Below are 16,348 nucleotides of genomic sequence, written 5' to 3'. Positions count from 1 at the left end.
GTTTTAACTCTTATGTCTGGGAGTGTGTTAACCTTCACCCTGCTAAATATCTATAATGAACTTGTCCATCTTGTAATTTTGACAGTACCGTTATTATAACTGTTAAAAGGGGAGCTTTCTAAAAAGATACTGACTGAATGTGAACAATTCAGATCTTTATCAGACTGCATGGATATGCAGGCTGATCATGATCTATATTTGTCGCAAAGGCAGAATCAATCATGTCCAGCAGGGTTTGATATTCTTTGAGGTTATAGGTCAAAGCATTATACCCAGTCAGTTATTATATATTAGAACATGGATATCCAGAAGAAACAAATGGACAGATAAACACAAATACTAAACACAAAGGAGTGGTAGATGTTATGGGAGGGCTTCTTATTAAAGTGCAAAATTATCAGTTGCCAAAAGTAGAGGGATTTGGTTTTGGCATGGCCTTTTTTCCATCCGTCTGTACATCAGTCCTTCATATCCTTCTGTCCAGAGTCATATGCATGGTTTGCAGTGTTTCAGTATTATAAAAATATCATAGAATTTTTAAATGTTTTAGCCATACAAATTGTGATGACTGCAAACAACATCTCCTCCTAAACCACTAAGCCAATTTTGATGAAACTTGACAGGGATGATCCTTGGATGGTCTTCCTTAAAAATTATTCAAAGAATTGAATTCTGTACAAAACTCTGGTTGCCAAAAGGAAAAAACTTCAAAAATCTTCTTGTCCAATACCACAAGGCCTAGGGCTTTGATATTTGGTATGTAGCATCATCTAGTGGGCCTCTACTAAGATTGTTCAAATTATCTCCCTAGGGCCAAATATGGCCTGCCCCGGAGGACACATATATAAAATTATATAGGGAAAAACTTTGAAAATCTTCTTGTCCAAAACCATAAGGCCTAGGGCTTTGATATTTCATATGTAGCATCATCTAGTGGGCCTCTACAAAGATTGTTAAAATAATCCCCATGACCCTGCCCTGGGGGAGTGGGGGGGGGTCACATTGTTTCTATAGACTTGTATAGGGAAAAATTTGAAAATCTTCTTGTCAAAAACAAAAGGGCCTAGGGCTTTGATATTTGGTATGTAGCTTCATATAATGGGCCACTACCAAGATTGTTCAAATGATCCCCTTAGGCTGAAATATGGCCCCACCCATGGGGGTCACATGGTTTATATGGACTTGTATAGGAAAAAATATTCTTGTCTGAAACCACAAGACCTAGGCTTTTGATATTTGGTATGTAGCATTGCCTTGTGATCCACTGCCAAGATTTTTCAAATTATTCCCCTGTGGTGAAAAGAGGCCCTGCCACAGGGTTCCCTAGTTTTACATAGACATATATAGGAAATTTTTTTTTTAATCTTCTTGTCTGAAAGTTCAAGGTGTATGCCTTTGATATTATGTATGTATCATTGCCTAGTTGATCTCTAACAAGATTGTTCGAATTATGCCCCTGGGGTGAAAAGAGGCCCCGCCCCAGGGGTCACTTGATATATGAGTTATGTAGGAAAAAACACTTCAATTATTATCAGATCATATTTCCAAGACTGTTTAATTATATTTACCAGATGACCCAAAGTGATAAGGGTCACCCGATTGTGACCTTGACCTACTGACCTACTTTCTTGAAATTTGGATGGCATGTACAGTTTTGCACACTGATCTTAAAACTGACTTTCAGTCACCATGAATATAACCTACTGACCTACTTTCTTGTTTTTGAAGCTTTAGCAAAGAAATTTGTTCAAGCAAGCAACTCAAGTGAGCGATATAGGGCCATCATGGCCCTCTTGTTCAGTTGATCTTCATGAATTTTGGTCAAAATGATTGCCTTGATAAAATCAAAGAAAAACCTTGTGTATGCAATAGGGGCAGCATTTTACACCAGATCTTCATGAAATTTGATCAGAATGTTTGTCTGGATGAAATTTAGGTCGAGTTTAAATATGGGTCATCAAGGGTTAAAAACTAGGTCACCTGGTCAAATTAAAGAAAAACCTTGTGTACGCAATAGGGGCTGCATTTAACACTGGATATTCATAAAATTTAGTCAGAATAATTGCCTTGATGAAATCTAGGTCAAGTTAGAATATGGGTCATCTGTGGTCAAAAACTAGGTCACTAGGTCAAATCAAAAAAACCTTGTGTATGCGATAGGGACTGTATTTTTCAATTGATCTTCATGAAATTGGGTCAGAATGATAGCCTTGATGAAATTAAGGTAAAGTTTGAATATGGGTCATCTGGGGTCAAAAACTAGGTCACTAGGACAAATTAAAGAAAAACATTTTGTATGCGATAGAGGCTGTATTTTTCAATGAAGGTTCATGAAATTTGATCAGATTGATTGCCTTGATCAAGTCTAGGTCAAGTTCGAATGTAGATCATCTTGGCACAAAAACTAGGTCACTAGGTCAAATTAAAGAAAATACTTCTTTACCCGCAAGATTTTTTGTCCAATCTTAATGAAAATTTGGTCAGAATATTTGTATCCATGAAATCACTAGGTCAAACATGTTTACACTGTAATGGTATGTTTCTCAGGTGAGCAACCTAGGGTCATCTTGGCCCTCTCGTTTACTTATATATCCTTAGAACAACACTGACCATTTAGAATGGTTGTTTGTAAATTATGATTCATTGGTCAAAATGATAATCAAAATAAATGAGATCAAACTGACATATATTTTTAAAAAAATCTACTTTTTTTAGTAGAGTGTTTACAATTATCCTGTTTGGTGGGGATACCATTTCATTGAATTTACCTGTTAAGTAGAAAAAGTAAATTTTATACAGGAAAGGAAAGTAAGTCAGTCTGTAGCTGAAGCATGACAGTCTGTTTTTAAGATGGTATCTGTATGCGTAATGTAATAATGAAGTGATCTAATGATGACATATATATTTGTCCCAGAGCCGTCGGCGATAGTTTGTCACTTTTCTTCGATGATACGGACAATCGCCTGTTCATCATCTGTCAAATACACGGATGTCTTTTACATCGTCAAAATATTTTGCCGTAACTAATTGCATAAACAGATGATGTATTTTATTTATGTGGATATTAAGGAAAAGAATTCTCTTTTTACTGATGGTAATATGCAGTGAAGAACATTTAAGAACAGTTTCTGTCAACACATTTGATTCTTTCAAACATATAAGGAATTGAGATGACTTCAGTCTATTCCTTCAACAGCCTGTTAGACCTGTAAAAGGAACTTAGATGACTGCAGTTATAATCAGTCTAGAGCAAGTCCTGCTAAATAAAGAATAGAGATGACTGCAAACATTCTATCCATAGTCAGTCAGGCCTACATAAGAAATTAAGCTAACTGCAGTCATATTCTGTCCATAGCCAGTCAGGCCTACATAAGAAATTAAGCTAACTGCAGTCATATTCTGTCCATAGCCAGTCGGGCCTACATAAGGAATTAAGCTAACTGCAGTCATATTCTGTCCATAGCCAGTCGGGCCTACATAAGGAATTAAGCTAACTGCAGTCATATTCTGTCCATAGCCAGTCGAGCCTGCATAAGGAATTTGTATTCCATCCATAGCCAGTCAGACATAACAAATTGTGATGACTGCAATCATATTCATTCTGAACTGACTCATCTCAACAATTACACAATATAAAGGCTTTTTTATGCATGAGAATGTACAAATAGAAAGAGTTCTTTTAACCTTTATTGTCAATAGAATTATTTTGAGAAGTCAGACCTTGAAGTTTTGTAGTTGCAATAGAGTGACAGTTAATGATTAAGTTTATATTTATATATTATATATTTACTTATATTCCAATAGTAACTTACTTGTTTACAGTAGTTGAACGAAAATAGAGGACCCCCATATAGTTTACAATTTCTAAAGATGGTAACTTTTTGATAGGTCTTTCAATCAAATATATAATATCATAATTGATCGACAGCAGTAATTGGTGGTTCTATAGGATTTCTGCAGATTATAATCATAATTTATTTTCTCTTCAGACGTATTTACCAATAAATTCAAAAAATGTATTTATCTGCTGTAGAATTATGATGTTAAAATATGTTCTGACGTATTATTAGATATTAGAATGCAATTAAGGTATTATGAATACTGTCGTCTTTAGAACATGACATTGTCATTTTAGTCAAAACTAAATTGAGTGATAAATCATAGAAAAATGTATCCACTGAAAGTAGTACCAAAAGTCTCATTTAATCCACAGGCGGTAGTAACATACCTAGGATACAGTATGGTCCATGAGCCATATACACTTCAGTATATTACAATTATAATGTTTTCTCAGAAAAATACCAAAATGTCATATATTTTTTTGTCCCCTGTGACAATGAGCCATTAATCTAAATGACTTTTTGGCATTTTTCTTTTCTGAGAAAACATTATAATTATAATATATTGAATATATTGAAGTGTATATGGCTCATGGACCCATACTGTGTATCCTATAGGTACTTTACTGCGATTTAATCCAGTTTTAATTAGCTATTAATAAATCATTTACCGCTTTAAACCCATAAATAACAATTCGTGGGCTGAGCGCGAAACTATTGTAACTGTATAAAAATAAAGAACAAGATACAATAGTTTCATGCTCAGCCCTCAAATTGGCAATTTCCATGCAGATAGTGTAATTTCTTCTAGGCTATTTAGGGTCCCTTCACCATCCAAGTCAAATGATGTTTTACAAAATTGAGTATGAGCTTAGTTTCATTAAGGGTCTACCGCCCGAGTTAAGACTCTGAAAGAAGTAGCATGTTCAGTATGTTATAGATATGTGACACACATTTCTTAAATGTTATGTAAGTGATATAAAGGTTGGGCACTTAATTTTTATTTTCAATGAAATTTCATTAGTGTTTTAATTTATCTCCAATTGGTTTCTAGGTAAGTAATATAGGACATGACAGAAAGAAGGAAGTCACTGGGTGAAAAATTATAAGAATGCAGTATATAAAACTGCACACAACTGGCTTGAAGAATGTTTTAAAGAAACATAAAGGATAATTATGCTGTTATTTTTGTAGAAAAAAAAAACAGGATGCTTACACCATCTGATAAAAAAAAGACTGATTTAGTAAATCATATCAAACAAAGATCTCCCAAAAATCTTAAAATCACAAACTGTTAACGGAAATTCATATGTTGTGTAAACAAATCTGAAAGCCGTAGACTTTGTTTATCTGTTATGTTTATAACAAATATTTTATCTCAAAGTAAACTGTGCAAAGAGATTTAGTCGAAAATTGCCAAGTGGTGGAAGAAAGATAGAGAAAAAAATACAAGAGGTTGTAGAGAATTATGAATGTAGGGGAAAAGGTCAAAGTGACATGAATTGGGTAAGCTTTATTGTTGTTAATTGGCAATTAAGAAAACAATACAGTGAGTTGTTTACTGTTTAAAGTTGTGAAAAAAATATCTGTTGTTGTGAAGGATTGTGGTGATAGGTCATTGACATTGTTTCAGATTTAGTTTTCTTATGATTGTTTTATTTTGATGATATGGAAGGGTTTGATTATAGGTATATATGGACTGAATGAGGCACATTGTAACTGTATTATTGATGTTGATGTGAATAATTGTAGAAGATTGTTATTGTAGTGTTCTCAGGAACATTTAGATGTGTGATTAACCTTCAGCTTGCTGGTGGCAGGTGGTTTTTCCTTTGCGACCAGTGCAGACCAAGATCAGCTGGCACATCCATGGAGGCTGATCATGGTCTGCACTGTTCGCTCTTCAGTCGGTAAATTTTCAGTGAACATCCCTTGGAATAATAAATGGTACTGCCTAAATTGAATGATGGAATAGTCCATTTTAGAAATTTAACAGGCTAAGGGTTAAAAGGTGTTTATGGTTGTGTTGTTGTTGTCATCATTGCCATTCGTGATGATAATGATGATGATATGATGTTGATGATGATGATGATGATGATGAAAACATGATAGAGTAGGAAATATGTATATTATGTTTGAATTCTGGTAACATTTATGTTTTCAGCAACAGCAACAGAAGGTGCAGGAGCAAGCATTGGTGCAACTGAATGAGCAGTTACAGTTGAATCTACTGCAGCAGTCCCAGTTGGTACAGGACAAGAAAACTAATGGGAAACAAACTCAGCAGCAGCTTCAGCATTTAGCAGTACAGCAGCAGCAGATTGTGCAACAGATTCAGCAGATACAGTTACAACAGCGGCAGCTTCTGCTTGCCTGTCTCATGCAGCCTTACACTGCTCAGCAAGGTAAATCTTTATATTTGCTGTTACATAACTTTGAATTTCTCATGTCAGCGCAGTATCTCTATATACATAAGTTTGCATTTCTCATGTCAGCACAGTATCTCTGTATACATACATTTGCATTTCTCATGTCAGCACAGTATCTCTATATACACATTTGCATTTCTCATGTCAGCACAGTATCTCTATATACGTATGTTTGCATTTCTCCTGTCAGCACAGTATCTCTATATACATAACTTTGCATTTCTTATGCCAGCACAGTATCTCTGTCTCTATATACATAACTTTACATTTCTCATGTCAGTACAGTATCTGTATATACATAACTTTGCATTTCTCCTGTCAGCACAGTATCTCTGTATACATACGTTTGCATTTCTCATGTCAGCACAGTATCTCTGTATACATAACTTTGCATTTCTCATGTCAGCACAGTATCTCTATATACATAACTTTGCATTTCTTATGTCAGCACATATCTCTGTCTCTATATACATAAATTTGCATTTCTTATGTCAGCACAGTATCTCTGTATACATACATTTGCATTTCTCATGTCAGCACAGTATCTCTATATACATACATTTGCATTTCTCATGTCAGCACAGTATCTCTATATACGTATGTTTGCATTTCTCCTGTCAGCACAGTATCTCTATATACATAACTTTGCATTTCTTATGTCAGCACAGTATCTCTGTCTCTATATACATAACTTTGCATTTCTCATGTCAGTACAGTATCTCTATATACATAACTTTGCATTTCTCCTGTCAGCACAGTATCTCTGTATACATACGTTTGCATTTCTCATGTCAGCACAGTATCTCTATATACATAACTTTGCATTTCTTATGTCAGCACAGCATCTCTATATACATACATTTGCATTTCTCATGTCAGCACAATATCTCTATAATTATACATATGTTTGCATTTCTCCTGTCAGCACAGTGTCTCTATATACATAACTTTGCATTTCTTATGTCAGCACAGCATCTCTGTCTCTGTATACATAACTTCGCATTTCTCATGTCAGCACAGTATCTCTATATACATAACTTTGCATTTCTCCTGTCAGCACAGTATCTCTTTATACATAACTTTGCATTTCTCATGTCAGCACAGTATCTCTATATACATAACTTTGCATTTCTTATGTCAGCACAGTATCTCTGTCTCTATATACATAAATTTGCATTTCTTATGTCAGCACAGTATCTCTTTGTTTACTGTTATTCTCACGCAGACTTACACTGCTTAGCATTTACTGTAAGGTAATAATATATGACATGTCTAAAGCAGCCTTAGTATTTTTAGCATGGACCATGCAGTTGCAAACAAAGTATTGCAAACAAAATAGATAATTATATGGTAGTTACAGTAATGAACAATTAGGAAACATACATTGAAAAGAAAGTAGACCATTTTGTGTAGTGACAGCATTGATCAGACTATTGAGAATAAAACAGTCTTGTATTTTAGTGTAAGTAATAAGCCATATATTGTGAACTATACATTGAGAAGAAAATAGACCATGTATTGTGGTAGTGAACTATTTTTTGTGAACCATACATTGAGAAGAAAGTAGACTGACTCATCGTATTGACAGAAGTGAACCATACATTGAGAAGATAATAGACCATGTATCGTATTGACAGAAGTGAACCATACATTGAGAAGATGATAGACCATGTATTGTAGTGAGAATAGTGACCCATACATTGAAAAGGTAGTAGACCATGTATTGTAGTGAGAATAGTGACCCATACATTGAAAAGGTAGTAGACCATGTCTTGTAGTGACAGTAGTGAAACATACATTGTGAACCATACATTGAAAAGGAAGTAGACCATGTATTGATGTGTCAGTAGTGAACCATACATTGTGAACCATACATTGAAAAGGTAGTAGGCCATGTATTGTAGTGACAGTAGTGAACCATACATTATGAACCATACATTGAAAAGGTAGTAGACCATGTATTGATGTGACAGTAGTGAACCATACATTGTGAACCATACATTGAAAAGGTAGTAGGCCATGTATTGTAGTGACAGTAGTGAACCATACATTATGAACCATACATTGAAAAGGTACTGTAAACAATGTATTGTAGTGAGAATAGTGAACCATTCATTTTGAAGGACCATGCTTTGTGGGAAAGAGATGAACCTTGAAATATAAAAAAGTGGACTCTTTCAGCGTGAAATGTTGATTATTTCAAGAACATCTGCTTGGTCATGAACTTTTAAACTCAAAATATGACAAAAATACAAAAAAAAAACTTGTTCTTAGTGGATCAATCCCAACTTTTCCCATATAAACAGCTAACAACTAAGGTGACATAAACATGGGAAAAAAATGATATTATGAAACACTGTATATTATTTTACGGGTTGCTTTTGCTCCAAAAAAATGTCTAGACACTTAGACAAGGCTTATTTAGCCAGTTTTGTTGATGTTATCTGTTATTATAAATGACACAGGATACATTTATGAGGGGGTTATGACATTCAGAGGTGACATGCTTTTTTGAACAAACAAACAAACAATACATTTCTCTTTCATTTTTTTCTTTTTATTATTTTACACTTGAATGCATCGTCGATAATTATACTTTTTTTTCATGAAAATTACTTTTTCATACTTAAGCAGTCAGATAAAATGTGTTTATTTGCCTCTTTCTTCATACCCTAGTTAACACACAGTTTGTTTTAAAAGCAAAGATTAAAGTTCAGCAAATTTAGTTCAATAAATACAGATAAAATGGCTTAAACAAGTCATTAAATATGTTCACAGATGTGAATCTTGCATGCATAATTCTTGTTCTAAAAAAATATGTACATTTTCATTAAATCACAGCAATTTTGGTGTCACATAAACATATTTGACACCTGTATACCCTGCAAATTTCCGAAATGGACTGGTCCATCATTTAATTTTGGCAGTACCTGTGTTCACTAAAATTTGCTGATTGAATAGCGAACAGTGCAGACAAAGATCAGCCTGCATGGACGTGCAGGCTGATCTTGGTCTGCACTGGTCGCAAAGGTGGAATCACTAATGCCGCCAGCAGGCTAAAGGTTAATTTACACATTAAGGGCACAAATTAACTTACTTAGAATACATCATTGCAGTCGTAAATTTTTAAACTATTGCATGGGATGTGTTGCCTCCTGTGTTTTACCCCTTATCATTCTGGAAACAATTGATTTCTGCCTTTTTTGACTAGTATAGATCACGATCAGCCTGCACACCCATGCAGTCTGATTAAGATCTTCACTGTTAGCCATTCAGTCAGTATCTTTTTGCTAAGCACCCCTTTTAACAATCAAGTATACTGTCGAAATTGAAAGATGGACCAGTTAATTATAGAGATTTAATTTAGCAGGGTACATTATTAAAACACATTCATGTTTATGTCACATCAACCAATTATATTTTGTGTGGTATGCCATGAAAAGGGGCAGAGAGTGAATGTTTTGACATTTTCCAATGCATGGAGTAAACTTTTTGACAATGTCAAAGCCACTTGACAAGATTTTTTATAATAAAGACATTTGACAAATGCAGTGTGAAAATCTGTTGACAATGTCATAGACATTTGACAAGTTTAGAGAGTAAACCTGTTGATAATGTTGAAGACATTTGACAAGCTTAGAGACTAAACCTTTTGATAATGCTAAAGACATTTGACAAGCTTAGAAACCTATCGACAATGTTGAGGACATTTGACAAGCTTAGAGAGTAAACCTTTTGATAATGCTAAAGACATTAAATTTTGATTAATGTGGAGAAAACCTGTTGACATTATTCATGCAAAAAAGTAAACCTTCTGACAATTTGCTAAAGACAATTAATGGTTGCAGACAATAAACCATTTCACAATGCAAAAGATGTTTGATGAATGCAGAGAAAAAGCATTAGGACAAATGTCAGAGACATTTTATGAATTCTCAAAAGGCATTAAATGATTGCAGTGTACAAATGTTTTCACAATGCCAAAGACATTTAATGAAATCAGTGAGTAAACCTTTTCACATTGCCAGAAAGTGTTTTTGTCATGGAAGCTTTTGTCATTTGTCTCATTTGTCCTTTTTACAATGCCAAAGGTATCAAATGAATGTAGACATCAGATGTTTCAAAAAGGTTTCACAGTGCCAAACATATTTAATGAATGCAGACATCAAACCTTTTCACTATACCAAAGATGTTTAATGAATACAGTGAATAAACCTTTTCATAACCTTTTCACAATGCTAAAGGAATTTAATGAATGCAGACAAAAGCCAAATATATTTAATGAATGTAGACATGGAAACATTTTTACATAGGTTTTGCAGAGCCAAAGCTTTTTATACGCACGTTTGAAAAACGGGACGTATTATGGGAACGCCCCTGTCGGGCGGGCGGGCAGGCGGGCGGCGTCCACAGACCTTGTCCGGAGCATATCTTCTACATGCATGGAGGGATTTTGATGAAATTTGGCACAGTTGTTCACCATCATGAGACGGAGTGTCATGCGCAAGAACCAGGTCCCTAGGTCTAAGGTCAAGGTCACACTTAGAGGTCAAAGGTCAAATTCAAGAATGACTTTGTCCGGAGCATATCTTCTTCATGCATGGAGGGATTTTGATGAAAGTTGGCACAATTGTTCATCATCATGAGACGGAGTGTCATGCGCAAAAACCAGGTCCCTAGGTCTAAGGTCAAGGTCACACTTAGAGGTCAAAGGATAAAAGAATGAAAAATTCAAGAATGACTTTGTCCGGAGCATATCTTCTTCATGCATGGAATGATTTTGATGTAGCTTGGCACAGTTGTTCACCATAATGAGAGGGAGTGTCATGCGCAAGAACCAGGTCCCTAGGTCTAAGGTCAAGGTCACACTTAGAGGTCAAAGGATACAAGAATGAAAACTTTGTCCGGAGCATATCTTCTTCATGCATGAAAGGACTTTGATATAGCTTGGCAAAATTGTTCACCATCATGAGACAGAGTGTCATGCGCAAGAACCAGGTCCCTAGGGGTAAAGTCACGGTCACACTTAGAGGTCAAGGATACAAGAATGAAAACTTTGTCCGGAGCATTTCTTCTTCATGCATTGAGGGATTTTGATATAACTTGGCACAAATGTTCACCACCACAAGACGGAGTGTCATGTGCAAGAACCAGGTCCCTCGGTCTAAGGTCAAGGTCAAACTTAAAGGTCAAAGGTCAGATACAAGAATGACTTTGTCCGGAGCATTTCTTCTTCATGCATGGAGGGATTTTGATGTAACTTGGCACAATTGTACACCATCATGAGACGGAGTGTCATGCACTGGTCCCTTCTTTTGAATTACTTCCCTTTGTTGTCACTATAAATAGCTTATATTGTAACTTTTTCATTACAAGTCGTAGGGAAAAATCGAGACCACTTTTCTGTAGTACAACATGCATGTTACATCCAATTCTGAAGTGTATTTTGAGCTATCTCTACCTGGTAAGGATTTTTGTGTGGACTTGTAATTTTTTTTTCGATTTTTTTTTTTTTCTCTTTAAAGATTAACTTCCCTTAGTTGTTACTATAAATAACTTACATTGTAACTTTTTTATAATTGACCGTAGGGAAAAACCAAGACCACTTTTCTGTGGTACAACATTGATGTTACTTTCAAATTTTGGGTGTATTTTAAGGTATCTCTACCTGGTAAGGATTTTTTTTGTGGACTTAGAAAAATAAAAGAATTACAATAATTTCTAAAAAAAAAAAACCATTGTAAACAACTAGAAAATTAAAATTCCATTTGCAAATACAGGTGCTAGTGTAAACAAATTTGCTGTGACGGGCGTATGTTGTGACATTCCCGCACCCTTGTTTATGGATGTAGACATCAAACTTTTTCACAGTGTCAAAGATATTTAATGAATGAAGACATTGAAAACCTTTTCACAAAGGTTTCACAGTGCCAAAGATTTTTGATGAATGTAGACATCAAACCTTTTCATAATGCCAAAGACATTTAATGAATGTAGATATCCAGTCTTTTAAGGTAGTTCTGCACGTTTGATAAACTGGAAGTGATGGTGTAATGTCATTTATCCAGAAAACATAGAATAAAGCCTGGAAATGAAGATCATTTTTTCAATCGATGGCAATGCGCATGTAAATTTATTAAAATAACACTGTTTCTATCTTTCTAAAGTTAAAAAATGATATATTAAAACATCTGATACATTGAATAATTCAAAATAATGTCTGAAAATTAGCTTGAAATATGCTGTTAACTTAATCATAGCAATTATCTCAAAAATAAGAACACGGACCTATACATTTTATTTCACCACATTATGGACAATATGTTTATTTACAACTGAAAAGTTTCATTAAAATCTACATTATAGAAAAATTTCTATTCGCAAAAATGTTATGAAATTTGTGATTTTCCCATAGACTCCCATTATGAAAAATTCCATAAGGTAAAAATTTTTTAGATCAGTCTAGCAAACAATCAAGCACACAACCCTGTCTTTTTTATTTGCTGAATTATCAGTGTATATTCTGAAGTTATGAAAATTCAGGGTTTTATCAAATTCTAGATTGTAGAAAACAAATCGATCTGAATGTGCAGAATTGCCTTAACAAAGGTTTCACAGTGCCAAAGAGTTTTAATAAATGAGCCGTGCCATGAGAAAACCAACATAGTGGGTTTGCGACCAGCATGGATCCAGACCAGCCTGCGCATCCGCGCAGTCTGGTCAGGATCCATGCTGTTCGCTAACAGTTTCTCCAATTCCAATAGGCTTTAAAAGCGAACAGCATGGAGCCTGACCAGACTGCGCGCATGCGCAGGCTGGTCTGGATCCATGCTGGTCACAAACCCACTATGTTGGTTTTCTCATGGTGTGGCTCAAATGTAGGCATCAAACTTTTGCACAATACCAAAGTATTTAATGAATGCAGACATGAAACTTTTTCACAATGCCAAAGATATTAAATGAATGCAGTGGGTTAAATTAAATTTTGATGAATGCAGAGAGTGAACATTCTGGTAATGCCAAAGACATGCAGAGATAAACCTGACATTGTAAAGTACATTTTAATGAATGCATGGAATAAACTTTTGACATCATAGAATGTATTTAAATGAATTCTAAGAGTAAACTTTCTGTTAACATAAAATACATTTAATTGAATTCAGATAGTGAACCTTTGGACAGTTAGTAAGGGAATGCATGATGCAGAGAACAATATTGCATTAATTTGAATTATGCAACCAACAAAATTGAGCTTCCATGACAAAAACACTGTATTAGTTCAAGTTGACAATATTGAAAGTAAAGGACATTAGTTGGCTGTAATTGATGTGGTTTCAAAAGTGTTTTATCAGTATTTTGGTATGAGTCTAAAGTACCTACATGTTTAAAGGTAAGGTAATAATTTAATATTGTTAAACCAGACTGTATTATTGAAAATACTGAAATGGTTGATTATACTGTTATTAATTAGCCCTCTGGTGCAGTATTTGATTGATTGTAGCAGTTTTGATAACAGTTACAAAATATTTATTCAAAAATCTTTTAAACATTTGATATGATTTTAATTGATATCACTTGTTTTAAATTTATATTTTTCTTCACAAATTAAAGAAAATATAGATTTTACAAACTAGTGCCACTGCCTATATTTCATCCTCTACCAGCATTGGTGGGTTTGTTGTTTACCAGTTAGATTTTATAGAAGGCCTATTGATTTGTCTTTCAATGTTTATTATTAGCTAAGATCTGTTTATTTCTGCCAAGGGCAATCCATAAAGCTAGCACTGTTTATACTTTGCAATGTTTACCCCAGTTTTTTACAGAATGAAGAACTGTTTACACAGTTGTAGGTTACCAAGGAATTTGTTTACATCGTTTATTTACAAGAGCTCAGTTTTCCCCCTGCAGGGAGAATTCGTAATTGAAGTTTTATTTATACAACATCATAAAGTATAAACAATGCATTACAAATGCTGGGGGATAGAGTGCCATGTATTTCCGCTCAAAAGTAAGCTGTTGTTGAACAGTACAGTGCAACCTTGTCACTGTAAACCCTGTATGACTGTTGGTTTTACTTTGAAGGTGGTTGTTTTGGAGAAGTCCTCCTTTATAAGGGGTCAGTTGTGATTGTAAAGAGAATGGTTGTCTAAAATACATGGTAATTTTCAGGAGAATGGTGTCATAAATACCTGTTATATTCTTACATGCATTTTGATAGCAGTTTTACTGTATTTTGGCCTTTGTTTCCTGTCCTTGTAATACATAGTTAGGGATTAATGGTACATAATTTAACAACAACAACAAAAAAGACTAAATAAACGCTACTTCTGTATTTATTCTAAGAATCTTTTATTTACACGTTGATGTAAAAACTGATTGAATGTCTTATTTACTGTCAATATTTCACATAACAGTGAGTTTTCACTGGTGTAGTAAAGTCAATGACCAAGATGCATCGAAGTAAATACGCTTAATTTTCATATCTAATGTTGCAACTTGATCCATTAGGGATTGCAATAGCTGTTATTGATTTAGATGTTTTTTGTGAATATCCCACTTTTACATTGATTTACTATTGACAAAGGAACATATGAAATATGATAAATTGACATGTTTACTAGAATGGTGACATAAAAACAGACTGTTTCATAACGGTATATTTTAAGTAACTTTCACAGATGTTACAAATCTTTTTGCGTCTTGATTAGGAAAAAAAAATCATTTCTCTTCAAAGCATTGTTATATGACCTAAATAAATTGTGGCATTTGTTTGTGAGTGTAAACATTGTTTTGTTTAGACAAGTACAAAAATAACAACAGATAAATTAGGCGGAATGTGAAATGAAAACAAAGGTCCGTCATGGGGTCAATTTTAAAGGTAGCTTTGTATTCCTTACTTTTTGAACAAAAGCAAACTGTGAAAAATACCAAGGCGTTTGTTTACTTATTGTTATATGGTTTTAGATATACATGGGTATGAATAAATATTGTGGTAAGTATTTTTGTCGATACATAAGACCTGATCAATTTGATTACCTTTTGTTGACGGCCATTTGATCTGGGGATTTAAATTGTTGTTTTTTGGCAGTGAGTCGGCATATTTTTTAGGTTAATTTAGAAATAAATCCATTATGCTTGATATTTTTATCTGTTGTTTTTTTTTTCAGAACTGTAACTGTTATAAAGTGGATCCAGATTTATAAATCTAAGAATCAAGAATGTAAAAAGTAGTTTTTAAGTTGTTTATTGCAAGGGAATATTTCCTGTACCATGCTAGAGAAAATGTGAAGACACTAGTACTCTTCATTCATGCATTAAACTGATTACTGATAGAGAATATAAGATCCCCAAGTGGTTTGCAGAAACATGCGTTTTGTATGAACAATACAAACAAATTATTGCTGTTAAAGAAATTCTAATTTTAGAGAAAAAACATTGATTGATGATATTAAATATTAACTGGTCTTTTACAGTTTTATTGAGAAAAAAAAAATGAAGATAGAAATTACTTCTAATATTTTGAATACTTAGCTATGCAGTGGTCAGTACAAAAAAATACTATCAAAACTTGGAAAGAATAAAGTGAAAGCATATATTTTATTATGAATATGAAAAAAAATGTTTTTAACCCTTCCAGGATATTTTTTAGATTAAATGGTTTCTTATTTTAAAAAAAAGTTTGCCAATATAATAAAAAGGAGGAAACTGCTTAATATGCGTACAAATTTTTTGTTTTAATGAGGAGATATTGTATGATTCAAGACAACATTGACTGCATTTCTGTAATAGCAATTTACAGAATACTGGAAAAGGATAGTGTACGTTCAAAATTAATTGTAAGAGTGATGCAGTGTTTTAAGAATATTCAGCACAAAATTTGTTTACCCTCTTTTAACAGCTGCTGTGAGGAAAATTTTCTGATTTCCTGATCAATATAGTTTATTTTCAGTAATACTGTACTTAAAGGTCATATGAAAATGAATATGGCAGAAGTAGGAGATTGAATGGCCTTGTATAATGCAGTTATTTTACTAGGGAATATTTCTGCTGGTAATTTTAAGTTACTTAATATATAAATGT

At 33.9% G+C, this 16,348-nt stretch overlaps 1 protein-coding gene across 1 annotated transcript in view; it reads left to right on the top strand.

Annotated features, from left to right (window-relative positions):
• Nucleotides 1–16,348, top strand: part of LOC123530506 (forkhead box protein P1-like) — a 66,452-nt gene that overhangs the window by 16,795 nt on the left and 33,309 nt on the right. Inside the window, exon 4 of the mRNA XM_053520743.1 lies at nucleotides 6,004–6,244. Coding sequence (XP_053376718.1) covers nucleotides 6,004–6,244 — 241 coding nt within the window. The remainder of the gene's footprint in view (nucleotides 1–6,003; nucleotides 6,245–16,348) is intronic.

The sequence above is a fragment of the Mercenaria mercenaria genome, chromosome 13 (genome assembly GCF_021730395.1).
Source record: "Mercenaria mercenaria strain notata chromosome 13, MADL_Memer_1, whole genome shotgun sequence".
In the NCBI taxonomy this organism is placed as follows: domain Eukaryota; kingdom Metazoa; phylum Mollusca; class Bivalvia; order Venerida; family Veneridae; genus Mercenaria; species Mercenaria mercenaria.
This window is presented reverse-complemented; position numbering and strand designations above follow the sequence as displayed.